Source organism: Sarcophilus harrisii, chromosome 1 (assembly GCF_902635505.1).
Source record: "Sarcophilus harrisii chromosome 1, mSarHar1.11, whole genome shotgun sequence".
In the NCBI taxonomy this organism is placed as follows: domain Eukaryota; kingdom Metazoa; phylum Chordata; class Mammalia; order Dasyuromorphia; family Dasyuridae; genus Sarcophilus; species Sarcophilus harrisii.
This window is the reverse complement of record NC_045426.1, coordinates 123,019,479-123,045,828: the sequence shown is the minus strand read 5'-3', so window position 1 is coordinate 123,045,828 and position 26,350 is coordinate 123,019,479. Positions and strand designations below refer to the sequence as shown.

Sequence of the window (26,350 nt, the reverse complement as noted above, 5' to 3'; positions counted from 1 at the left end):
CCTCCACTGTCCAATGGTGGCCTTTTTAAAAATTCTTTCTTCACCTTTTACTATAGTAAGCCCAATTCCAAACACTTTAATGGATTCTTCATTTCAAAATAAATGACTTTTTCACAGTTCCCTCTCCATAAAACAATGATTTCCTCCTTTTGGCCTTTGCATATACTGTTTCCCCAAATTGATGTATCTTTCTCTACATTTTTACTTAATTCAAATCTGACCCATTTTTCAAAAACTATACTTAATTCCCATCTCTTCCATGAAGCTTCTTCCAATTATTCTGGTCAACATTACAGTCCTTTCTTTAAAATTTATACTCCACTGGATAAAAAATTCCATCAATGTGGGTACTTCTTCCAATGATGCAAGTCATAAACCATTTATGTCTGTTCATACTATGGGGCTCTAAACTATTTCCTCTTATAAATTCATCACCGAAGATTCATTCAACATGCTGGAAACCTTTATCATCTTGATACTGTATATGTACCATTTGAGCATACAGGTTTGTCCCTTGCTCTCATTATATGGTAGATCTACTTTTATTCAAGGAAAACATTTTTATGACACCTTTTATATCAAAGCTTTTTAAACTGTGGATTGCTACACAATGTGGGATTGTGTAACAGAATGTAAGGGTCATGAAATTATGATTTATTATCAGTAAATGTTTGATTTGTATAAATATATTTGTATTCTTATTTACCCAGTACCACATAAAAATTTCTCAGGTGAAAAGTTTAAGAAGCCCTGTTTTATATCACTTCTACATATTTTCTCAGTTATGATACGTTGTGGATTATTCATGCCCACCATGTCCTTTTCCATTGCCATTTGGGTATTTATCAACTTCAATTTTCAGAGATAAAATGTTCTAGAATATGCAGCCACATAACATTACCAAAAGATTGGCTTCTAAAAGATGGGGAAAAGAAAGGGAAAGAAGAAGGAATTTTGTTTCACAGGGAAATTTTGGTGACATATTTTAAAATGCTTAAGAAAGTTCATATATTCATTTCTAGGCAAAATTTGTAGAATTCTTAAATAGAGTTAACTGATTAGCAAGGCAAGATCTACTGTCAAAAGCAACAGAGAAAACAGCATTTCCCAGGAGCACATAACTGCCAACCATCTAAACCTTTGCTGGCAACATGGTTGATGTTTGAATAAAAAATTCTCAGTGGATAAAATTCAAAGAATTAAAAGGTCTTTCTATTCTAAATAGAAGCAATCTGATTCCCAAGTACAGAGTTGCCTCACTTACCTAGCATCTCAGGGGAATAAGCTGTTTCATAAAAGTGAATGTTCTAGATTCCTGAAGTGTTCCTTTACACAAGCAACCAATATCTAAAAATGTTTAGCCATATCTTCTAAAATAGAGTATGACCTTTTTTGATGACTTAGAAACATTATAATTTATACCCAACTATGGAGTATTAATGGTAGAGGGAAAAGTAAAAAACAGATCTTCCATATCAGATAGGCTATCTGATCTGTGTCAAAAAATTGAAGAGTAGAAGAATGTCACACAAAAGAAAAAGAGAAGAGTACACTTAATAAATCAAAAAAAAAAAAAAAAAAGTAGATGGTTCTTCTAGATAGGGAAGAGCTGGATGTTCTGAGGAGGAAGCAGGTGCCAAAAAAATGATGAAGCAGAGTCAAAGAACCTATCAGGTGGGCAATATTTCAAAAAGAATCAGAGAAGAAAAAGATAGTATTGGTAGTTAATGATTCCCTGTTTAGACATACTGGGGCAACTAAATGACAATATTAGAGAGGATTTTTGTATTCCTGAAATATACATCAATAACAAAACATCAGAAAAAAGTGACATGGCCAAAAGGAACTTAGAATTGATTCCTAAAGATTACAAAGCCTTAGTCAAGGTATCTGAAACCACAGAAATTCAGTTTTCATATCACCATTGCACAAAAAAGGCAAGAGATTCAGAAGAGAAAAGTTGATTGGGAAAGGGGACATATGGCTAAGGTAGTCATGCCTGGGAAAGGGATATATCTATGTCTGGACCATGACTTAAAATATTAGAATGACAGGCTTCTGTCTACCTAACAAAGGCTAGTCTAGTAAGACTATATTTGCCTAGTATCCTGCAAATTTAATTATGGGGGAGATGTTCAGCATACACCCATATATTCTTTCCCCAAATGCAATGAAGCAAAAAAGAGAATTGATGGCTTCTTGTTTAAATTAAAGATTATATTTAAATCTAATATAATATGTGAGACATCCTATATGCTTCCACTGAATCAATCAAAAGTGTATACTGAATGCAAACAGTTTCTTATTCATTTTGGGAAAAGCCAAATAATTTAATCATTGAATGATGTTACATAGGAAGTAGATTGAGACTAAAAGAAGGAAACATAATCACTTCTAGGTCTATGCAAACTATAGAAGGCCAGTTCCAAATGCATTTCCCAGAAGAAGATTCTAGCAAATAACCATTTTAGTTGTGATTAAGGGAAGTATCCTTGGGGAATGGTGAAGAATAAGTCATCTCTCTCTCCTCTTTATTTCACATCCCTTGACCAGGGCAGCAGATCTGGACTTTCCATTAGCATCAGTAGCAATGTCCCCCAAACACTACGTGCCAACGACATGTACATCAAGAAGTGGGAGATATGCAAAGAAGAAACCAGAAATGCTGAGGAAAGTCAGCAGCAGAACTCTACAACTAACTTTGAAGCCTAAAAGACTAACTACTTAATGGAAATTCTATGAAGACTTAATGAAGGAAGAACTTCTTTCTTTTCAACCAAAAGCTATAGTTTACCCTTTTTTTTTTTAATATGTGCTTTTTAAGCTCACTTTCTCTGGACTTTTTCCATCCCCACAACTTTCTTTCTCTTTCTTTGTATATATGTGTGTGTGTGTGTGTTACCATATCATCTAAGTAAATATTCCTCTGTTAATGCTTATCACGTCTGGATGGATAACTTGGTAATCATCGGGGAACAAAAAGGATAAAGAGTTCATAAAGAATAGTAGAAAAACCAGCCTCTCACAAGGAAGTATTCAGCTATCAAACTGGAGCTGGGAGAGTGAGCTCAGAGAGTGTGCTACATAATCAAAAGAGCCTAAAAGTAAAAGGGAGGGAAGAGAAAATTGCCAATTTATAACCATAATTCTAGATAATTTCGATTACATAACATTTAAACATGTTTGCAAGAATGAGACCAATAAAGATGGAATTAGAAAAAAAAGTAGAATAAAATATTAAATTATATAAAATATCACTGACAAAAGTCAGATAGACAAAATGTATGGGAAATTATCACCAATGTCTAATATTAAGTCATTCTTGAATATTTTTTTTAATCTGGTGTTTTTATGTATACTCCTTGATCCAATAATATTCTATTTTGTAAAGAAAGTTTTCAGAGAAATTATTTTCCCTCTGAGTACTGCTTTAGCTGTTACTCTTGCATTTTGGTATAATGTTTCATTTCATTTCGGTTATCAGAGGCTGCTAGGAGGGACAGTAGATAAAATGCTACACCTGAAGTTAGGAAGACTTCAGTTCATAACCTGCCTCATGACTTATTAAATGTGTAAACCCTAGGAAATTTATCTTCTACCTGCCTATTTCCTCAATGGTAAAATGGGAATAAAACATCTGCCTCATAAGATTGTTTTGAGGATCAAATAATATAATATTTATAAAGCACTTAGCACAGTGCTTAGAATAAATACTTCTTTCTTTTATTATATTTAACGTAATCATCATTCTTATGATTTCTTCTTTTACCCAATTATTATTCAGAATTTCACTTCTTCTCCTAAATGGAGAATGGTCTATATTTTATACCCATGTTTACTTTTTAATTATTTGTATTAAGTTATGATCTCCAAAAAACATGTATTTATGATTCCTTTATGTCCCAGCATATAACCAATTTTTATAAAGATATAGTGGGATTATTATTTAATAATGTGACTTATTAATAATATTACCATTTAGAAGTTGTCATTAATTAATTAAATATATCCAAGAATTTGTCCAGATCTATGTTTTTCTGGCTGCTAGATTTATCCATCTCTAAGAGAAAAATGTTAAAGCGTAAGAACAGATCTGGAGTCAGGAAGACCTATTGAAAATTAAGAATAGTTAGAGAGGACTGGAGACACTTACATAAACTGATGCTAAGTGAAATAAGCAGAACCAAGAGATCATTATACAAGGCAACAACAATAGTATACACAGCAATCAATTGTGATGGGCGTGGCTCTCTTCAACAAAAAGATGATTCCAACCAGTTCCAATTGTTCAGCAATGAAAGAGCCACCTACACCCAAAGAGAGGACTGTGGGAACTTAATGTAGACCACAACATAGCATTCTTACTCTCTGTTGTTTACTACTTGCATTTTGTTTTCTTTCTCAGTTTTTTTTTCTTCCTTCTTGATTTTTCTTGTGCAGCAAGATAACTATAAATATGTATACATATATTGGATTTAACATATATTTTAACATGTTTAACATGTATTGGACTACCTGCCAGCTAGGGGAGGGGTGAGGGAAGGAGGGGAAAATTGGGAACAAAAGGTTTTGCAAGGGTCAGTGTTGAAGCATGCATATGTTTTGTAAATAAAAAGCTTTAATTTAAAAAAAAATTAAATAAATAAATAGAGAAAATTGAGAATAGTTTCATTCTAAAACAATGTAAATGGAAAGAAAAAAATACTGAAAAACTGAAAAAAACTGAGAAATCTTAATGGCCAAAGTTAACTGGAGAAAAGTTGAAAAATTTACATTCCTTATCTCTTTGCAGAGAAGCTGCTGGGTGGCATTTTAAATGGAGCACTGCACCTAGAATCAGGAAGATCTGAGTTCAAATGTGATCTCTATAATATATCCTTATCTGAAGGTGCTCTGCCCAAAGGAATACACAGTTTTTACATTTTTTTATTTTTTGGCTCACTGAAACTTTCCAAGAAATCTTGGGGTTTGTCAGCTACATTTCTTTCTGAAGGATCATGCCTTAAATCCAGCTCACTCTGGCTTTCATTGATTGTCCAATTGGTCATCGTTTGCGCTATGATTTATTCAGAGTGAGTGTATATTTCATTTGTTTTTGTTTAGGCCAGAAACCTGAGGGTCTTTTCTTTCCAGATTGATCATTTATTTGTTTGTTTGTTTTATTAAGTAAATTTTTCTTTGCCTCAACTCTTACTTATTTTAAATGGAGCATTTTAAATGGAGCACTGCACCTAGATCTAATCAGGAAGATCTGAGTTCAAATGTGATCTCAGACACTTACTATCTGTGTGACTTTTCTTGAAGAGGATCATGAAGTCAGGGAGGTGATGCCATGACATGCAACTGAATTAGATTTAAGTGAATGAGGGAGAGCAGTACAAAGTCACTAGCCTCACTTTCTCTTTCAGAGATATTTGGGTCTAGGGGCAAGGTACAGATCAAGCAGTGAGAGACCCTGGCCTTTTTAAGCTAAGGTTTTTAATAGAGCTCAGTTTGTCTGAGGCAACTCCCATTAAATGATGAAGGCCTCAACTCTTACTTATTTTAAATGGAGCATTGCACCTAGAATCAGGAAGATCTGAGTTCAAATGTGATCTCAGACACTTACTATCTGTGTGACTTTTCTTGAAGAGGATCGTGAAATCAGGGAGGTGATGCCATGACATGCAACTGAATTAGATTTAAGTGAATGAGGGAGAGCAGTACAAAGTCACCAGCCTCACTTTCTCCTTCAGAGATATTTGGGTCTAGGGGCAAGATACAGATCAAGCAGTGAGAGACCCTGGCCTTTTTAAGCTAAGGTTTTTAATAGAGCCCAGTTTGTCTGAGGCAACTCCCATTAAATGATGAAGGCTAAGTAAGAGTTGAGGCAAAGAAAAATTTACTTAATAAAACAAACAAACAAACAAATAAATAAATGATCAATCTGGAAAGAAAAGACCCTCAGGTTTCTGGCCTAAACAAAAACAAATGAAATATACACTCACTCTGAATAAATCATAGCGCAAACGATGACCAATTGGACAATCAATGAAAGCCAGAGTGAGCTGGATTTAAGGCATGATCCTTCAGAAAGAAATGTAGCTGACAAACCCCAAGATTTCTTGGAAAGTTTCAGTGAGCCAAAAAAAAATTTTTTTTTAAACTGTGTATTCCTTTGGGCAGAGCACCTTCAGATAAGGATATATTATACCCTCTGTAGAAAGGAGGAAAAAGGGAGTGTGGAGGGAAGGAAAAGAAGAAATAACTGACCAGTTCCAGCTTTATTCACAGAGGCTGTTATTTGCTCTTCATTCTCTAAGAGGACTATGACATCAGGAAGATGATGCCATGACATGCAAGTGAACTGGATTTCAGCGAGGGAGATATGCAAAAGTCACCAGCCTCATATTCTCTGGGAATAATAATAACTTCTACTTCTCAGGGCTATTGAGAAGACAAGGGGAGATAATAATTAAAGCACTTAGAACAATGGCTGGCACATATAGTAGAAATTACAAAAATGTTAGTTCTTATTATTGTTGTAATGTGGGGCTATGGATGTGGAATAGTGCATGTATTATCAGCTCAATTCCTTTCATTTTAAATCTTTGTTATAAGGGATAGTTTCCTGAGGCTACTATATGTGTATACAGGGAGAAGTACTAAGGTATGATAATTGAAAATAAAGGTGATGTGAAAAAATAAAATCTCAATAAAAGTAAGATTTTTTTAAATGCCTATAAAAAAGAATAGATCATGCTGGGCTAACCCCATTTCTTTTTCTTTTCTTTTCTTTTTTTTTTTTTTTTTTTTGCCAGTTACTAGATTGATAGATAATGGGAATGTTGTAGAAATAATTAACCTAGATTTTTAACACATTTGCCAATGTCCTTCATGTTATTCAAAGACATCATCTGAATCAGATTAAAATGTAATTAGGAATTATCTAACAAAGTAAATAAAGAAATAAGAACATAAATGATGTTAATATGTGGTTTTCGAAGTCAATACGTAGCCACAGATGTCTTTATGTACTGTCTTGTGGCACCATTTTTATTTGAGTTTGACACCAATGGGCAAAGTGATAGTGCATTAGGGTAGGGATGAAACTGGTTGAAGCCAGATTCAAAGAGTTCAACTAGTTGTTTAATGTTACCTTTGAGCAAGAGTCTCTTGTGCAGTGCCATGGGGTTCAACTCTATGACCAAATGAAACCTTTATCAAATTTGCAAACAAAAAAATCTGGGAGCATAAGCTAACACAATGGACACAAAAGAAAAATCTTGACACAACAGAACATTAAACCTGAACTAAGATGAAATCTAACATGCTAACCATGAAGACTTACCACTCCATGGGAGGGTGGAGGGGGAAGAATAATTAGTTTCCTAGTACAATTTGTGGGAAGCATGGTTAAAAAGTAATTTATAATTTTTAAAAAATGAGAATTTTATTGGAGTGCCAGCTAAATAAGTCAACAGTGAAATATAGCAGTCTTGTGTTCTTTGGTTACATTAGGAAAAACATTTTGTGCTGAGACAAAGAAGATGGTTGTCTATGCTTTATTTACATTGATGAGACCAGATCTGGAGTACTGTGTTCAGTTCTTAGCACTACAATTTCAAGATTAAAATTGATTAGACGAATAGTATTCACAGGAGGATTACTAGGTTGGTGGCACCTTAAAATTTATCTGAAAATCAACTGAAGGAATGAGGACAATCAGCATACTGAAGAAAAAAATTGAGAGGGGAACATGAGAGTTGTTTTAAAGTATTTTAAAGAGCTGTCATGTGAAGAAGATATGGAATTGCTCAGCTTGACCCAAAGGGCAGAATCAAGAATAATGTGTAGAAACTCAAAAGAGACAAATCTGTGGCCCACTAATTGGTGTTATATCCATAAATAGAATAGGATGCCTTGGGACATTTAAGGTCTTCTTTGGTAAAGGCTAAATGACCACTTGATGAAGATGTGGCAGAATGCTTATTCAGGTATGAGTTAAGTTAAATGACCTCTGGAATACCTTCCAACTTTGAAATGCTATTAAAACTTTCAAGTGTATCAGGAAGTCAAAAAGATATCCAATGAAAAAAAGCAAACAGGATTTGGTAACTACCACTATCCTTACAAATGATAATGAAACAGGCCAACTAACACTGAAGTTCTTACTAAAGGAACAAAGTTTACTGTCAGCATAGATTTTGATGGGATGATTTAGGGAAACTTCTACTTCCTAAAGATATGGGACATACTCTTTTTACTTGATAAGTAAAGTCTTATACAAGCTAATGAAGTTGAGTTTGACATCTTTGACATAATAGAGTTCCTTCATTAACAATAAAACTGCAACATAAAAACTCAGTGCTTCTACTGAGCACTGAGTGCTTCTACTAAGCACAATCAATGAGAAAAGGCTCCCAATAGAGTGTATAAACCTTAGTGTATATATCTCCATTAGCTAAGAACCTAGTCAGGAAAAACTCTCTTCTTTTGAGCCAATAAAAGGATTAAATTTCAGTTACCAATCTTTCTTGAGTCTCTTAAAAGATACAGAATCTTACTATCACAAAGAACTTCAGAGGTCATCTAGTCCAACTTAGGCCTAGAAAAGAATACAATCTATAATTTTCCTATTGGTCTTCTTCACAAAGTCTTTCTTTACTCCAACTGCTAATGCATTCACAATCAAACTATGTTCACACACACACACACATGCAAACACACTGTTTCTCTTAATAGAATATTAGCTTCTTCGAGGGCAAAGTCTGTTTCATTTTTGTCTTTATATCTCTAATGTCTAGCACAATGTCTGACACATAATATGCAATTAATAAATATTTTAAACTCGCAGTGATATGTAATTCACTGCATCATAATACAGCCCATTCTATTTTCAGACAGTTGTATTAGTATGTTTTTCCTCATAATAAATAGAAATATGCTTCTCTAGGATTTCCAAAATTTTCTTTTATTTTCACCAAATCCAAGCTGAACAAGTCTAATTCTCCTTTCTGTATTATAGCCTTTCATATGATTTACCAAATCTTATCAAATTTCATATGATTTATAAATATGATATAAATATATCATATTATTTATCGATAATCATAATAATATTATTAATAATCATTTATCATATGGTTAATATTACAATATGATATATTATATTTCATATAATATATATTATAGTCTTCTCATTCTTTCCCCCCCCACTCATTTCTCACTAAGAATCTTCTTTCTTCCAGGATAAACATTCCCAGTTCTTTTTTCACTTTTTATGAGTAATGTGTCAAGTTATCTCACCATCCTAGTCATCTTTATCTAAATATTTTCCAGTTTAGCAATGCCCTTGATAAAATGAGATAGAACTGTCAGAATTCAGATTCTCTGATGAGAGTCTAACATGAACTGGATTAGGCAAAGACAACTACATCAAATGTAGCCTAGGATAATCTGTTCAGATTATAGCAACATACAGTTGTGATGAGTGTGAAAATGGTTTTAACTAGATGAACATGTACATTTACAAGGGGGGAAGCAGTTAGATGGCTTAGTGGAAAGAGCACTGAACCTAGACTCAAGAAGACCTGAATTCAAATCTGGCCTCAAACACTCACTAACTGGGTGACCCTGGACTGTCACTTAACCTCTGCTTGTCTTAATCCACTGGAGAAGAAAATAGCAAACCACTTCAGTATCCTTGCCATGAAAACCAGGGACAGTATTGGCATGTGATGATCCATGGGATTATGAAGAATCAGACAAAACTGAACAACAATAACAAAAAACCAGATGGGCTGGTCCAATTTGATATCAAATCTGGAAGAGGCAATATCAGATATCAACTGTCTCAGCTGTCTGATAAGCTAGCAAAGAAGAATTTTATGCAAGTAGCCAAAACACAAAGAGAAAACCATTGCTTTTGACAAAGATATTCTGAAGACTTGAGGTATTTTATCATGGCCAGCTCAGTTCCTTCTCATCAAGTATAGGGTAATCAGTCATTAATGAATTGAAGTTTGCTCACAAGTAGAATGCTAAGGTGCTTAAAGTATGGCTAAATTAATGGCTAATTAATAAATAAATAAATGAATCTTCTTGCTGTTAACATTGGAGTCCTTTAATCCTTAATGGCCAGTGGGTAAAAAACATAAGATACAGAGTAATGGAGGTCTGACAAAATACTGTCTACGAAGAAGCAAGAGAGTATTTGGGATATAATTGATCCCTGCTATGTATGGTAGAAAGCTGGAATCCTGGGAAGGAAAATGAGCATGCTGTCTATATGGGCACAGAATCAATGAGCCAAACTCTAAAACTATGATAAAGATATTTATCACTAGAACCCTGAGGGGACACCTTTTAGAGAAGGGATGATATAGTGTACATTATGGATTATGGGATCTAGAACACAGAAAGAAAGAAGTGAAGCAAGGAAAGAGATCTGCAAAATACCCATCCAGTAAAGGAAACTGAGAGAGAATGGTCAGAGAGATTGTTGTTTGTCCTTCCTTCTCAAAGTGAACCAAGACATCAAAGAGGTGATGTCATGACTTGGAAATAAATTGGATTTAAGTGAGGGAGGGCTGTAAGTCACCAGCCTCACTTTCTCCTTCTCTCCTCACTCCCTAGGGCCATCTGGGTCCAGTGGCAAGATAAAGAAAGATCAGCACAACTGAAGTTGGTCTCATGCAGTGGGAGGGAGCCCGTGGCCTTTTAAAGCTAAGGTCTTTTTCAGATCTTTGTCTGAAGTAATGCCCATTCAGTGATTAAGGCTAAATAAGAAATGGAGCAAGGAATAGCCTATTTGAACTAGTCAGAAAAAAAAAAATCTATCTAGGAGAGGAAGAGCCTCAGGATTTCTGGCCAAAACAGAAACAATTGCTATTTACATTTACTCTGGGCCATCAATCAGAGTCTGAACTATGTATAACCAAGCCAACCAAGATGGGCTGGGACAACAGTTGGCCAATCAATTACAGGTAGGAGAACCAAGAAAGTAGCACAGTGTCACAAAAAGAGAGGGGAGAATGGCCAGGAGAAGCCAGCTGCCAAGTGACTAAAAGTGAAGAGAGAATTACAGAGGGTCAAAAAGGATAAGGACTGAGTGAGAAAAAGCCCCATATTTAGCACTTAGGAGATTGTTAGTAATCTCGGAAAGCATTGTTTCAACTAAGTAGTAGGGTCAGAAGCTTGAATGCAGTAGGTGAGAAGTGAGTAAAAAGTATGGAAGCATAAAGCTTTACAGACAACTTTTTTCTAGGTTTGGGAAAGAGAGAAAATATATGAAATGATAACTTGAAAGGAGACCACTTATTAAACACCTATTTTTATCAGGCATGGTGCTAGGTGTTATAGATACAAAGACAAAATGAAATCGTCTCAGACCTCTTGTTACTGTTCTATAAGAAGGTTCAAAAAATGAAGCTCTATATATATACATCTACATATATACAATGTTAAGTACGAGGCAGTTTTATAGGGAGAAAGCAGTAGAATATGGTGAATTCAAGAAAGGTGACACTTGAGCTGAAGATTTTTTTTTTGTTGTTTTTTTAATTGGGGATGATCTAAGCTTATTTATAGGCAACAGAAATGGAGTCAGTGTATAGGTGTATAGAAAGAGACTGCAGAGGAAAGAGATGATTGAAGAGTTATGGGAGATGGAAAGAATCCAGGATATAGGAAGAAAAGTTCACCTAAGTCAGAAGAAGAAACTCCTGTACCCCCTAGAGCAAGGGAGGAGGGTGTGGTGGATCTTGAGGTGATAGAAGGAACAGAAGGGGAAAGAAGAAAAATACTCTGATATATGACCTCTATTTTGTTGATAAAATAGTAGGTGAAGCTCTCTACTGAGACGGAGGGGCTGGCCTAGGTTACCTGAGGACAGCAGAGGAAGTTTGGAAGACAAACTAGTCTGAGCAAAATGAGAATAAAAGAACTGGCAAACAGCAGCCAGGGAGAGCTGAAAGTAGATAGCATGAATGGGCAGTGTCCACAGGCAGCATTTTGTTTGCCTTCAAAGGCATTTAGCAACTTAAGTAAAAGCACTGGGAAATCTAGGTTGAAGTTTAAAGGGTTGAACAGCAACTCTTTCTAATGGATAAGGGGCAAGGATCCAAGGATAAAAGACAATGTAAAGCTAAAATGGTTATATAAGGGAGAGATATATGGACAGAACAGAAGAGATGGCTTGAGAGAGAGGGGAAGGATGGTCCAACCAGAAGTACTGGAATTGAAAAATAGTTTTAAGAAGGATAATAATAATAATTATGATGATGATAACAACACCACCAACAACAATAATTAGTTTTTATATACTGTTTTAAGGCTTGCAAAAGACTTTTCAAATATCATCTCATTTTATCCTCACAGCAAACCTCAGGAGATAGTATTATCTCCATTTTACAGAGAGAAAGCTAAGGTCAAAAAAGTGACTAGGCCACATTGCTAATAAGTGCCTAAGGCAGGATTTGAATTCAGATTTTCTTCACTACAAAGCAGGTATTCTAACCACTGTAATGCCTAGAAAAAGGAAAAGGTGAAAAGGTCAAAAAACTATGTCACTAGATGTTTAGAGTTTGGTATTATGTGTATGGCTGGGGTGACTGAGTGGTGAGTTGAGGAGATTGGCCGAATTGAGGGAATGTCAACATTTATTTGATAGTATTTATCTGATAGTATTTTCTTTTTCCAAAAACATGTAAAGATAGTTTTCAACATTTATTTTTGTAAGACTTTGTGTTCCAAATTTTTCTTTCTCCTTCCCTTCCCTTTCTTGTTCTCAAGCATTAGTTAAATATATGTAATCCTTTTAAACATTTCCATATTTGTTATGTTGTGCAAGAAAAATCAGACCAAAAGGGAAAAAAAAAACACAAGAAACAAATAAACAAACAAACAAAGGTGAAAATACTATGCTTTGCTCTTCATAGTCCTCTCTAGTATTGGTGGTTCTTCCCATCCCAAGTCTATTGGACTTGTCTTGAATCACTTCATTGTTGAGAAGAGGAAAGTCCATCACAATCAGACACATAATCTTATTGCTACTCTGTACAATGTTCCTTTTGGTTTTCTAGTTTCACTCAGCAACAGTTCATGTAAGTCTATCCAGGATTTTCTGAAATTAGTCTACTCACCATTTCTTATAGAACAATAATATTCCATTACATTCATATATCATAACTTATTCAGTCATTCCCCAACTGATGGGCATCCACTCAATTTCCAGTTCCTTGCCACTACAAAAAGAAGTACTACACATAAGGGTCCTTTCCTTTCTTTTATGATGTCTTTGGGATACAGAGCCAGTAGGGACACTGCTGGAGGAAAGGATATACAGTTTTATAGTCTTTTGGAAATATTCCAAATTACTCTCCAGAATAGTTGGATCATTCCACAACTTTACCAATAATGCACTAGTCTCATCTTTCCCCACATCATCTCCAACATTTATAATTATCTTTTCATTTTAATTGATCTGAGAGGTGTGAAATTTGTCTGAATTTTAATTTTTCTAATCAATAATGATTTAGAGCATTTTTTTTCATATGACTAGAAATGGCTTTAATTTCTTCATCTGAAAATTGTCTATTCATATCCTTTGACCATTTATCAATTGAGGAATGACTTGTATTCTTATAGATTTGAGTCAATTCTCTATATTTTAGAAATGAGGCCTTTATCAAAAGCACTGGCTGTCAAAAAAAAAAAAAAGTTTTTCCTAGTTTTCTGCTTCCCTTACACTCTTAGCTGCATTGATTTTATTTGTGTAACCCCTTTTTAACTTAATGTAATCAAAATCATACATTTTGCATTTCATAATGTTCTCTAGTTCTTCTTTGGCCAGAAATTCCTCCCTTCTCCACAGATGTGACAGATACGACTATCCCTTACTCTATTAATTTGCTTATAGCATCACCCTTTATTTCTAAATCATGAATCCATTTTGATCTTTTCTTGGTATAGGATGTTACATGTTCATCCATGCCTAGTTTCTGCCATACTATTTTCCAATTTTCCCAGCAATTTTTGTCAAATAGTAAGTCCTTTTCCCAGAAACTGAAATCTTTGGATTTATCAAACACTAGATTACTATTGTCACTAAGTCTTGGGTCTTGTGTACTTATTAATCTATTCCTTACCGAGTACCAGACTGTTTTGATGAATGTCAACATTTATACTGAAGAAAAAGCTAAGTAATGAACTCATTGAGGCAGCTAGGTGGTGCAGTGCATCTGGGTCTGGTTAGGGTCATAAAAACTTTAGTTCAAATCCAGCCTCAAACATCTGTCAGTCTTAATTTCCCCAACCGCAAAATTGGCATGATACCTCCCAGGGTTGTTGTGAGGATCAAATGTGTTAATATTTGTAAATTTGTAAACTGTACTTAATATAATATCCCAGAATACAGGAGGTACTTGATAAATAACTATCTCTTCCTTGTTCTCTCCTTCCCCCCTTCCTTCATTTCCCTCCTTCCTTCTGACAAGGGGAGCCCCCAAACTCTCTCTCACTCTCTCGGAGACTTTGGGGAGAAAGCTTGGGAAACTCCCTCAGAGAAGCTCTCCCCTGAGACCTGAGGCAGGGAATCAAGATAAAATGATTTCATTCTGTTATCTGGATGGGACTAGTTGAGTCCAGGACTACTCCTACTTAGCCCTAGCTTGAGATGGAGATTTCTATCCAACTCTATTGAGTTGGGGAATTAGACCAGGGACACTCATTCAATTAAAAGATTCTCTATTCTGAGTCCAACTCAAACTCCTCTCAGCCCCCACCAAGAGCTATCCCTATAGCAAGCTTCCTTCAGCTCAATTCCTTGCAGAGAAAGCAAAAGCACAAATTCTCTCAGCCTTATATACCCTAATACCCTTACAAAAATATAGCATACTGCACATGCACTAACTATACACTGTGCATGAAGGACCACATAAACAACTTGCTATTGTATGTAGATGTCTCTGTCACTTGGTATCACTTTGCTTTAATTACAACACAGGTTATCACTGCCTCCTGACTTCTTAAGGAAGGGTGAGAGCCCTTAGGGAGAGATAGGGAACCAAACCAGACAAATCATCAGGGTTCTTTTTATTGGACTAAAGGGTCTTATACCTCTCATAGGGTTCCCCACTATCTGTGACCTTCTACAGCTAGGAGGGAGGGAAGGCAGATGATCTTGACTGATTAAAACACACACACACACACACACACACACACACACACACATTTATTGAATTAGTTAGGATTGTACTGAGATTGTTAGCATTGGGCATTTATAGACCAGATCAAAATTTTTGCTTCTTAGAATCTTTGTTGTATTGTGTTCTCTCTAAAATGTAATGTTCTCTATTTCGGTTTCCTTGGGGTCTCTGGAAGCAGCTTTAGTTTCAGTTCATTAATTACCACAAGTGCAGCCAGATGTTAAAGTCCAAATCCTTTACTATCTCTTTCAAAGTCCTAGCTCCTTCACTTGGGGATTGGCTAGTTTTCTGGTGGCCTTCCAGAGTCTTGGCTTCAGTGGAGAAGGGAAGGAGGAGAATCTGCCACCACGGTGGTGTGAGACGGGATGAATCTGTCTGAGTCCAAGGGTTTGTGCTCCAGCCTTTAGCCTCTTCTGTCCGCTTGTCTCGCTGAATCTCTGAATCTCTCTGGCTGAGGCTTCTTGCTTATATGCCCCACAATGAGTACAAACCAATCATTATATCACTAGGAAACCATATTGTTGTAGAATTTTTGTAAGATTAAATCAGTGATAAACTAGATTTAACCATTGTCTCCTCAATTCCACTTAGTACCTTGTTTCAAGTTCTGGCCCATAATATCTCCTTGTAGGATTAAATCAATCATACTGAACCATGCTAAATTACATAACTATTGTCTCTATCAATTCCACTGATTTAGTACCTTGTAAGAATCCTTTGTTTCAAGTTCAAAGTTCTGGCCCATAATATTGTTGTACCTATTGGGCCACACAAGTTACAAATAATGTTGTAATTTCAAGAAAAGAAAGGCATAGCAAGTAAATATTAAGCCATATAGGGATATAATTAGTGCTCAATTAGCTAGCTAGCAAAGAGGATCATTGGCATAAAAGAATATTTTCCATTTGACTTTGGAATAAATGTTGGATATATATAGTCAAAATTATGTCTGCTAAATTATATTTCCCTTGTATTGATATAAAAAATATGTTTACATCCATTACATAAATATCTTCAGCATAAGGAAATTCTATCCTGAGACTAAAAACTGGCTATGGATAATTCCCCAAATACACAAACCAGGGGTAATTACGGTGAATTAAGAGTTTATTAGACATGACTTCATTCTAAAGTAACCAGTTGGTGACTTTAGTAGTTAGAATTGTTTGGGTGATTATTCAATTTAATAATCCCAACAGCCAATAGAAAGTGAAGCTTTTCTGGAGATTATAGCAAAGAAATCATTCATTCGTTTGATCTGATAGAGCACTGAATAGTGGAAAGATAACTACAGATGACTTTGAATTTGTGGTCAAAGAACTTGAGTGGAAATACCAACTCCTTATGTATTGTGACTTCTGGCAAGTCATTTAATTTCCCTTCGTCTGTTCATTTATAAAATGAGAAACTCATACTCACTAATCCTAAAGGTCTCTATTAGCTCTAAATTTATATTCCAAAAATGAATGCTCTTTTATAATAAATACCCTTCATAAATGTACACCTAGCCTCCCACTTCCATTCAAAGAAAGCCCAATACATTTTTGGATGGTTCAATTGTTAGAAAGTTTACTCTTTGTAATCAATGCAAATGAAAGTCTAAATCTGCTTCAGTAAATTCATAAGGGTTAATTCATTAGAGGTAACCTTTCCTGACACATTTCACTATTCTTTATTTAGTCCAACAGCCTTTGGGAAAACTATGAGGTCATTATCATTGCTGTTAAAAAATCATTCACTTGTTGATTCATTCAGCAGCTTGTAAGAGCTCAAAGGAATCTTACATTTCATCTAATTCATTTCCCCTGAAGCTCAGAGAAAGATTTGTCCAATAGCCTAAGGAAGTTTGCAGCAGCTATGTCTAGTCTAGCACTATTTCCAAAGCTCAGATTTTCTGTGAATTCCTACTACATATAATTCAATATAGCAAGTACTACTAGAAGAAATGCAAAGATAAATAAAATCTTATTTATCTCTTTAAATAAGTATTTGCTGAACATCTATTGTGTGAATGATACTGTGTTAGTCATTAAGGATAAAAAAGTGAAAAGTGGTCCCAAGGCATGATTTTTCTGGTTTGGCTCTTTGGCTGCCATTTGTTTGAGAAAGCAAAAGCTAAAGAACTAGCTAAAGCTTGCAGAATTAAGCTGAGACACTAAACTTTAGCTCATTAACCAATGACTAACTGGTTAATGAGAATTTCTGGCCCAACTTTTTTTACTTCTTTTCATTTAAAATGAGCAAGACTAGCTCTGGGATTAATTTTTTTGATTAGTTTGCAAATCCTAGTTTTATCTCTAATATATACTGACTAGTTTATAATTTTACCTGATGTTGATCTTCCCTTCCTGCTGTCTGCTCTTTTGATGTATAAATCTTTACTTTCCATTATATCCATGTGCAGCCTTTTCCTGGAGCAAGTAATTTTGAGCATCACACTCATGATCCAGGAATTGAGTAACAGTGAAGTGGCAGTGAAGGTTGATAATTCAAATTACTGGAATAGCTGCTTAGTATCCAGGCAAACTACTGGGAGGTCATGGCCATCCTTTCCTCTCCACTGAAACTCTCGAAGAACCAAGAGGAAGACATCTGGTTGAATATGTACTGCATGCAGAATGACCAAAAGGTTGTGAGACAGAACAGTTAGAGAGGTCAGATACAGAAGGTGCCAATTAGCTGAAAGAGGCTTTTCATTTTAGTTCTTAAATTACAGGGCCCAAAGGCAGAGAGGGTATTGGGCTAGTAGAGAGATGTCAAAGTTGGCTATAAAACTATGGAGTGAGCCCTGGAATCAATTAAAATGCAGTTGGGAAATGTTTAAAAAAATAAATAATAATATAATACAAAATAGATAATGTTAATGTGTGGTTTCTAAGGCAATATAAGGCCTTTTTGGATCCATTTCTATATGACTTTGATACCATATATTACTTTCTAATTCTCTAAAGGCTTTCCCTCCTTCCAACCTATTTGTTGCAAGCACCAATTGCTTCCCAATTTGGGTCCCAACCTCATTTGACCGAAATAATATTCTTGACCTTGCTTTCTTTCTCATCAAGATCTTGATTTTTTTGTCTAACTCTGAGTCTTGATCTTTCCCAGTCTAACTCTGAGTCTTGATCTTTCCCAGTCTTTCTACCCATTTTACCTTCAAGACCCTATTGAGAATGAAATCCACATCTCTATCACAATCATTACTCTGTCCATTTTTTGAATGGAGACATGGGATTTAATTCCAATAAGGCTTGGAAGATGTAAATCTCCTTAATAGGAAGAAAATTTAAAACAAAAACCCATCAAGATAATCCCCAGGAAAAATAAAATCACAGATGAGGCTCCAAAGAATAAAAAAAGAATCTCAATTTTAAGCCCTCAAGAATTGTTATGTCAGTGGATTAGGAAAAGGAAGGGAACCAAGAAAGAACACTAGGGCAGGAAATGCCAGGGCAGAAAAGAGATTCCAGAAGTCCTCTGAAAGAGCATTGGGAGCAGAAATAGGTGCCACCTTACAGCTCTGTCACCTATTACCTATTTCTAGATCACAGATCCAAGATGAAAGGAACAGCCAAGGCTGGGCCTTGGGCCCTAGCTAAATACTGAGCACAAGTTCCAGAAACTTAGCTATATGACTCTGAGACCAGAAGCAGAATGAGAATTCAGTTCTAAATATAAGAACTACACACAAGACAATAGACCCAAATCTGGGTCAGGAATTGGTAGACCAGGAGGGCAAGGAACAAACAGATTTCTCCCTAGATCACAACATTTTGGAAGCAGAGAATCTTGCAATTTGAGTTGTGAAAGCAGTAAAAGCTTAGGCTAAAAATTCTTCATCTGTATCCTAGAAGTAAACAGAATCCAACACAACATACAATCCAAAGTCAAAAGGAACTTGGAAGAATGAGCAAACAAAAAAAGAACCTGATCATGCAGAGATATTATAGTGCCAGGGAAGAAAAAAAAATGCAGACAAGACACAAGCCCAACAAGAACTATTAGAAGAGTTAAAGCAAGAGATTTTTTTTCAGAAGAGCAAGAAAAAAAAAAGAAAAGGAAAAAAGAAATGAGAGCTAACCAAAAAAGGTTATGAAAAGAGAATTAACAACTTTGTAAAAAGTACAAAACGTTACTGAAGAAAATAACTTATATAAAAATTAGGATTGCCAAATGGAAGGTAATAACTCCATGAAATATCAAGAAACAATAACCAAAGTCAAAAGACAAAAAAGTGAAGAAAATATGAAGTATAATACAAGAAAAAAAACTGATTTGGAAAATCAATAAAGGAGATATAATTTAAGAATCACTTTACTACCTGAAAGTCATCATCAACAACAAAAATAGATCCTAAACATCATATTTCAAAGAATTATCAGGAAAAATTATCCAGATACTTTAGAACCAGAGATCAAAATAGAAACTAAAAGAATCCACTTGTCATCTTCAGGAAGAAACCCCCAAATAAAAACTTTCAAAAATATTGCAGTCAAAATCAAAAAACTCTCAAATCGAAGAGAAAATACTGCAGTCAAAAAAGAAAGAATTCAAGTTATTTGGAACTAAAGTCAGGAACTACATAAAAGAGATAAACAGAGAAAGTACATTTTGCTAAAAGTTTACTATAAACAATAAATATATGCACCAAATGTCACAGAATCTAAATTCTTAAAGGAAAGTTAAATGAGTTACAAGAGGGAATAGACAGTAAAACCTTTCTCAGGCTTGGATAAAACTAACTATATAAAACAAGAAGGAAGTTAGGAGATAAATAGCATTTTAGAAAAGTTAAGATTTCTGGATAACACCTCTGCATGACATCTTCATAAAAACTGATCGTGTTTTAGCATATTAAGATACTACAAAGAAAAAATATTAAATGTACCTTTTTCTGACCATAATGCAATAAAAATTACATTCACCACGCTAGCACTCAGGACACCTCAGAATCAGCCGGAGGCAGGATAAACAAAAGTCCTTAATCTTTATTCTTGGTCTTAGATGCAGGATTGACCAGGATGGAAGCAGAATCTCCATGACCTTCCTTCTCCTTAGTCTATCGCCAAGAGTGTGACCCTCGCTTGTCTTACTCCACTCCCTAGTCCCTCCTACCATCCTCTATATACCAATCACTGAGCTAATACAGATAGTGGAAAGGACCACTTTCCAAGCATATGCCCATAGAGTATTGTCCAATCAGTAGTTAGCCTCAAGTGCTCGGCAGTTCTGATCTCAGTGCATTGATTCAATAGTTTCAGCCCTCTACACTTACAAGCATAGATTAAAAACTGATTAGACACTAAACAATTAAATATTAAAGAATGAATTAATTAAAGAATAAATCATATAACATTGTTGGTGGAACTATGAATGGGTCCAACCACTCTGGAGAACAATTTGGAACTATGCTCAAAAAGTTATCAAACTGTGCATACCCTTTGATCCAGCTGTGTTCTACTGGGATTATAGCCCAAAGGGATATTAAAGGAGGGAAAGGGATCCACATGTGCAAAAATGTTTGTAGCAGCCCTTTATGTAAGTGACAAGAACCTGGAAACTGAGTGCAAGTTCATCAGTTGGAGAATGGATGAATAAATTATGGTATATGAATGTTATGGAATATTATTGTTCTGTAAGAAATGATCAGCAGAATGATTTTAGAGAGGTCTGGAAAGACTTACATGAAATGATGCTGAGTGAAATGAGCAGAACCAGGAGATGATTATACACAGCAACAACAATACTATATGAGGATCAATTCTGATAGAAGTGGCTCTCTTCAATATTGAGATGATTCAAACCAGTTCTACTTGTGCAGTGATGAAGAGAGCCAGATACACCCAGAGAGAGAACAATGGGAACAGAGTGTGGAACACAATAGCATTCTCACTTTCTCTGTTGTTATTTGCTTGCATTTTATTTTCTTTCCCAGTTTTTTTTTTCTTCCTTCTTGATCTGATTTTTCTTGAGCAACAAGATAACTGTCTAAATATGTATACATATATTGGATCTAACACGTATTTCAACATATTTAACATATATTGGACTACCTGCCATCTAGGGGAGGAGATGGGGAGGAAAGAGGGGAACATTTGTAACAAAAGGTTATGCAAGGGTCAATGTTGGAAAAATTACCCATGCTTTGTAAATAAAAAGCTTTAATAAAAAAAAGAATAGATCATAGAAACAATCAGTAATCTCATTTAAGATAATGAACAATGACAACATATCAAAATTGTGGTATTTAATCAAAGCTATATTTAGGGAAAATTTCTGTCTCTACACTCTTGTATTAATAAAAGAGAGAGACTAGATCAACCAATTGTTTACACAACTGAAACATTAGAAAACCTCAATTAAATACTATGTTTGTTGAAATGAATGAAATGATATATTCTTTTGATTTATAGAACTAGCTTTGCTTCAATTTAATTCAAGAAATATTTACTATCAACAAAGTTCTAAGGAACAGAACTTGACTCTGATTCCTGAAACCAAGTTTATTTCCTGGGTGAGAGTCTCAAGAAGCTGGGTCAGTTCCTAAGAGGGAACAAAAGGAGAGCCAAAGGCATGAGACAAAAATCCTGCCTTAAGAACTAGGAGGGCTCAGTTAGCCCCTCTGAGGAATGAATTCCTGTTGCTATATTTTTCTCAGAGACTTAAAATGGTAATGAGGTTAGCTAAGGCTCTAAAGTAGTGGTTCTCAAATTTTTTTTCCACTTGTAGAATAATATTCTTTGCCATGAAGTATTATGACATGTTGAACATTTAGATTGGCAAAACTACAGGAAAAAAAAAATCAGTAATGTAGCCCATGTACAATTTCCCTTCAATAAAAGTAATCTTTTTTGTTGTTGTTGAATTCCTTGTAAGATAAGATTTTGATATCTTTTAGGAATGATGTGTATATACACATATGAGGCAAATTTTGCTTATTCTATGAATACTGAATTTACTGGGAAAATAAAATTTAAATTAAATTAAAAATGACAAATTTTCTTTTTCTTATAACAACATAAAATGTGAAATATTATGCCACACTTACCAAAATTTATGGCATATTGTTTGAACACACTGCTCTCAAGTCACAGAAAAGGGCCTGCCTAATCATGCAATCTTCAGGATGACTATTTATAAGCTGGAAGGGCCTTTAATGATTCAGTCCTTCATTTGGTTTTAGAATGGGAAACTGAGTCCCAGAGAATAAAGGGACTTATCCAGAGGCACACAAATACTAAATATTAGCATTAAGAATTAAATTAGATTCTTCCAACTCCAGACATTATAACCTTACCATTAAATGTTAGGCAAAGGATTCCTCTTCTTTGAATATATAGCCAAATCTTGAAAGTAGCTACTATTCACTCTTTTTTTTTCCCCCTAAGAGACAAACATCACATGAAGTACTTAAAGGAACCTCCTTTTCCTACATAAGATTTTCCTGTTTTCTAAATCACAATTATTGTCATGAGTTTCATAAAGTGATGTGGCAGGGGAGGGAGGACTTTGGAGGTAATTTTCAGGACTGAGATTTAAGAAGGATATAGAAAACTTTGATGATGTTCTGCTGAAGGGCACATTTCTTATCCAAAATAGATTCATCAAGGACAGCTGTCAACATTATCTCATTCAGTATACAAATTGCAGGTCTTTGATGGGTTTTTCCAGAAGTTTCAATCTTGTGCTACAGGATAAGGTAATACCAGCAGGATTTTAGAGGTGTCAATCTTATTGCTGGCATTTTATAAGGAATTGATTCTCATTGCTTTTCAAGTATTCAGTTTTCTCTCTGTTGTTGTTATATTCAGGCCATGGGAATTGGGCTTGCTTACATACTTTCAACAGCCTCCAGAAAGAAACCTGATCATGAGAGGTCAGAGTAAAGCTGGTAATTCAAGTTTTACAGTGAGAAGTAGAAAAATTGTGTACACATTCCTTTCATCAGAAGACTTTAGATTTATAAAGTACCTTAGAGATCATCTTGTTCAAGTGTCTTATTTTACAGTTGAGGAAACTGACTCCCAGAGAGAAATGACTTATCTAAATGCATATGGCTTCAATGGCAGACCTGTGCTTCAAATCTAGGAAATGTATTGCTTTTTTCACTATATAATGCAACATGCTCTAGTTTATAAAAAAGAAGGCAGTATAGTTGAGCTTATTTCTCATCTTTCACTTGCCTCCACTCTATCCTATCACCATGCAGATATTTATGCACCAGTTTTTAAGTAATTTGCTTTCTCCTTCCTGCTCACTTGCAGGAACTATCATGCTTTTAAATAAACACAAAACTGACTAGTAGCATTAAAGTTCTCAAAGATGCTAAGATATGTAGTAGTTGGAAACACTTTTCTTGCTTTTGAATTAGGTTTCCTTTACTCTAGACTCCCCCACCAAGATATAGTTTGTTTATATCTAGGAACACTACAAAGGGTTTTTTTAAACTCCCTAAGAGTGTATGTATAGATTTCAGGCAGTCTGGGAATTTGTATGGGAAAAACTTAACATCTTTATTTCACTATAATTTATTTCTTTTGTAATATTCTATTTTATGCACTTAAAAACATTATTCTAAGAAGGGGTTTATGGGTTTTATCAGATTGCCAAAGGGATCCAGAACACAAAAAAAGACCTCAAACTTCAGAATAGAACCTTTTATAGCCCATATCTATATCTGTCAGATCTTATACTAGTCAATCTCCAAAATCTTCATGGTGGGGACCTCAGAGATGGTGAAGCAATTAAATGCACCTGAATGCTTCACATCCCTAAAGAATTGATGGTCACCTCCTGAACTCATTGAACCCTCTCACGTTGTGGTCATAACAAAGAACCTAGATGTCCCAGTGATTAAAATACTCAGAGCTTGGCATAACATGAGTATACCAAATCTGAAAGCAGCCTCTCACAAGATCACTATGACTCTCTTCCTCTTATTGTGGAAGAAAAGAAGGAAATGTACATTTATTAAGCACATAATATACCTGGCACTATACAAAATATTTTGCAAATATTATCTCATTTGATCTTTACAATAGCCCAAGGATATAGGTGGTATTATTATCCCTATTTTATAGTCAAGGAAACTGAGGCAAGCAGAGGTTAAATGACCTGCTCAGGGGTCACCCAGACATTCACCCAATGTCTGAGGCTGAATTTGAATTCAGAACGTCAGGACTCCCAGCCCAGCACACTATTCATATGCCACCTGGATGCCTGAATGCCATTGAACTTGAGGCCTCCAATTGTCTTCTGACTACTGAAACTCAGTGGTATACATTGCCCTGAATCTTTCTAATTTTGCCTCTTACTCCATTCCCCTGTTCCTGTCAGATATTAAGCCTTAAATCTTCCCCTAGGTCAGTTAAACTGTGTCTAATGAAGGTCTACTGCTACTCCTTTACGCATCACTGGACTGACTGATCCTTTTGTGAAAACCTTCCCTAAGTCCCCAACAGCTGGAATGGAATAGGAAAAAACAACATCTTAAGAAGCAGGAAAACTGCTTTTTAAAAAATTAGTTCACATCTTCAACAACAGGAATGAATTTGGGTAGTTAGATTCAATGTGGATATAATCCTCATGTGCTCAGGATTATAAACTAAAAAATTCTTGATTCCAATAAACTGTAACAGATTTGGAATTGTAGCTGTCACAATGTGCTCCTGGGATAAGCAACTGACAACTTTCATGTTTTTTTTCCATCGAATACTTGTGACCTGTCAATAGGTAAGGGACAACTTTCTGAAGGCCACAGCTTTGAGTAGAACACAAATGTAAGTGAAGAAATGGAACATCTAGATTTTTCAAATTAAGTAAAATCTGAAAGATACAACCAAACTCTTCCATAAATGGCAGGTTTAGAAAGAAAACAATTCAGATTAGAGGTTCAGATAGATGCTATCTGATTTAAGCTCTCAGTTCAGAGACAGAGACAGAGAGACAGAAAGAGACAGAGAGACAGGGAGAAAGACAGAGAGGGGGAGGGAAGAGGGAAAGGAAGGAAGGGAGAGAGCAGAGACACAGAGACAGAAAGACACAAACAGAAAAAGACAGAGCAAAGACACAGAGACAGAGAAACACAGAGATCACAGACACAGAGATAGAGGCAAAAAGGCAGAGATACAGAACCAGAGAGACAAAAGACACAAAGACAGACAGAAAGATAGACAGATAGACAGACACATACACACACACACACACACACACACACAGGGAGTCAGATACTGGTTAATCTCTTATTATCATTGCCTAAAAGAGTTACCAATAAACAAAACAGGAGATGATTATGAGACCCGTAAATGTATAGATGTTAAGTGGGAGATGATGGGAGGACTTGTTTGTTATGGAAATTTAAGAACTAATTTATCAAAGCTGTGTGACCTTGGGCAATTTGATTCACATCTATGAGCTACAGTTTCATTGTCTATAGAATGTAGATGTTGGACTCAATGATCTCTTTGGTCCCTTTGAGCCCTGATGTGCTATGATTTTCAAAAAACCAGTCAAGCCCAATGGTTCCCCAAAGGATATTTAACCTGTAACTATATTTGCTAACATCCAGGGTTTATCAGGTTATAAGTTTGGTCTCTTACTATTAGATATTTACCAATGTCTTTTGACATGTTTGCCTCAGTTTCCCCAACTGTAAAAAGAGCATAATAATAGCCCCTACCTTCAAGGACTGTTGTAAAGATCAAATGAAGTTAATATTTGTAAAGCACTTATTCAGTATCTGGAATATAACAGGCACTCTCTTTCTTATCATCATTCTTGAACCACTCCCTTAACATGGTTATAATCCAGGGCCTTCTTTCACTATACATTCAGTGATCTCATCATTTCCCATGGAGTTCAATTATTATCTCTATATAACTGATTTCCAAACATCTGGACATCTCTAACTCAGTGTTCTTAGGGCATCATCCTATTGTTTCCAATATGGAATGCTCAGCTCTGCTCTAGTACCACTCCTTCATAAGTGAAGCCTACTCTGACTCTTAGAGCCTCTTCCCTGAAAATTACCATATGTGACCTTTATATATAGTTTAAATTTACCACAGTTACATATTTACCATGTGTATACATGATCTCCCCCAGTACAATATGACTTCCTCTAAAGCAGGGGCGGTTTGGCTTTGGGCTTTGTATTCTCAGCATCT

General features: G+C 35.3%; 1 protein-coding gene across 7 annotated transcripts in view; it reads right to left on the bottom strand.

Moving 5' to 3' along the window:
• KIAA0556 (KIAA0556 ortholog) overlaps positions 1 to 26,350 on the bottom strand; it is a 271,875-nt gene that overhangs the window by 147,814 nt on the left and 97,711 nt on the right. Inside the window, exons 2-3 of one of the 7 annotated variants that reach the window (XM_031962780.1) lie at positions 22,483 to 22,568; positions 17,517 to 17,795 (exon numbers count right to left, since the gene is read on the bottom strand). The exons of 5 other annotated variants lie outside the window; for them this stretch is intronic. Coding sequence is in view for 1 of the 2 variants with exons in the window: in XM_031962761.1 (XP_031818621.1) it covers positions 22,483 to 22,485 (3 nt within the window). In the remaining variant the exon portion in view is untranslated. The remainder of the gene's footprint in view (positions 1 to 17,516; positions 17,796 to 22,482; positions 22,569 to 26,350) is intronic. One more of the 7 variants, XM_031962761.1, reaches the window with a different exon arrangement.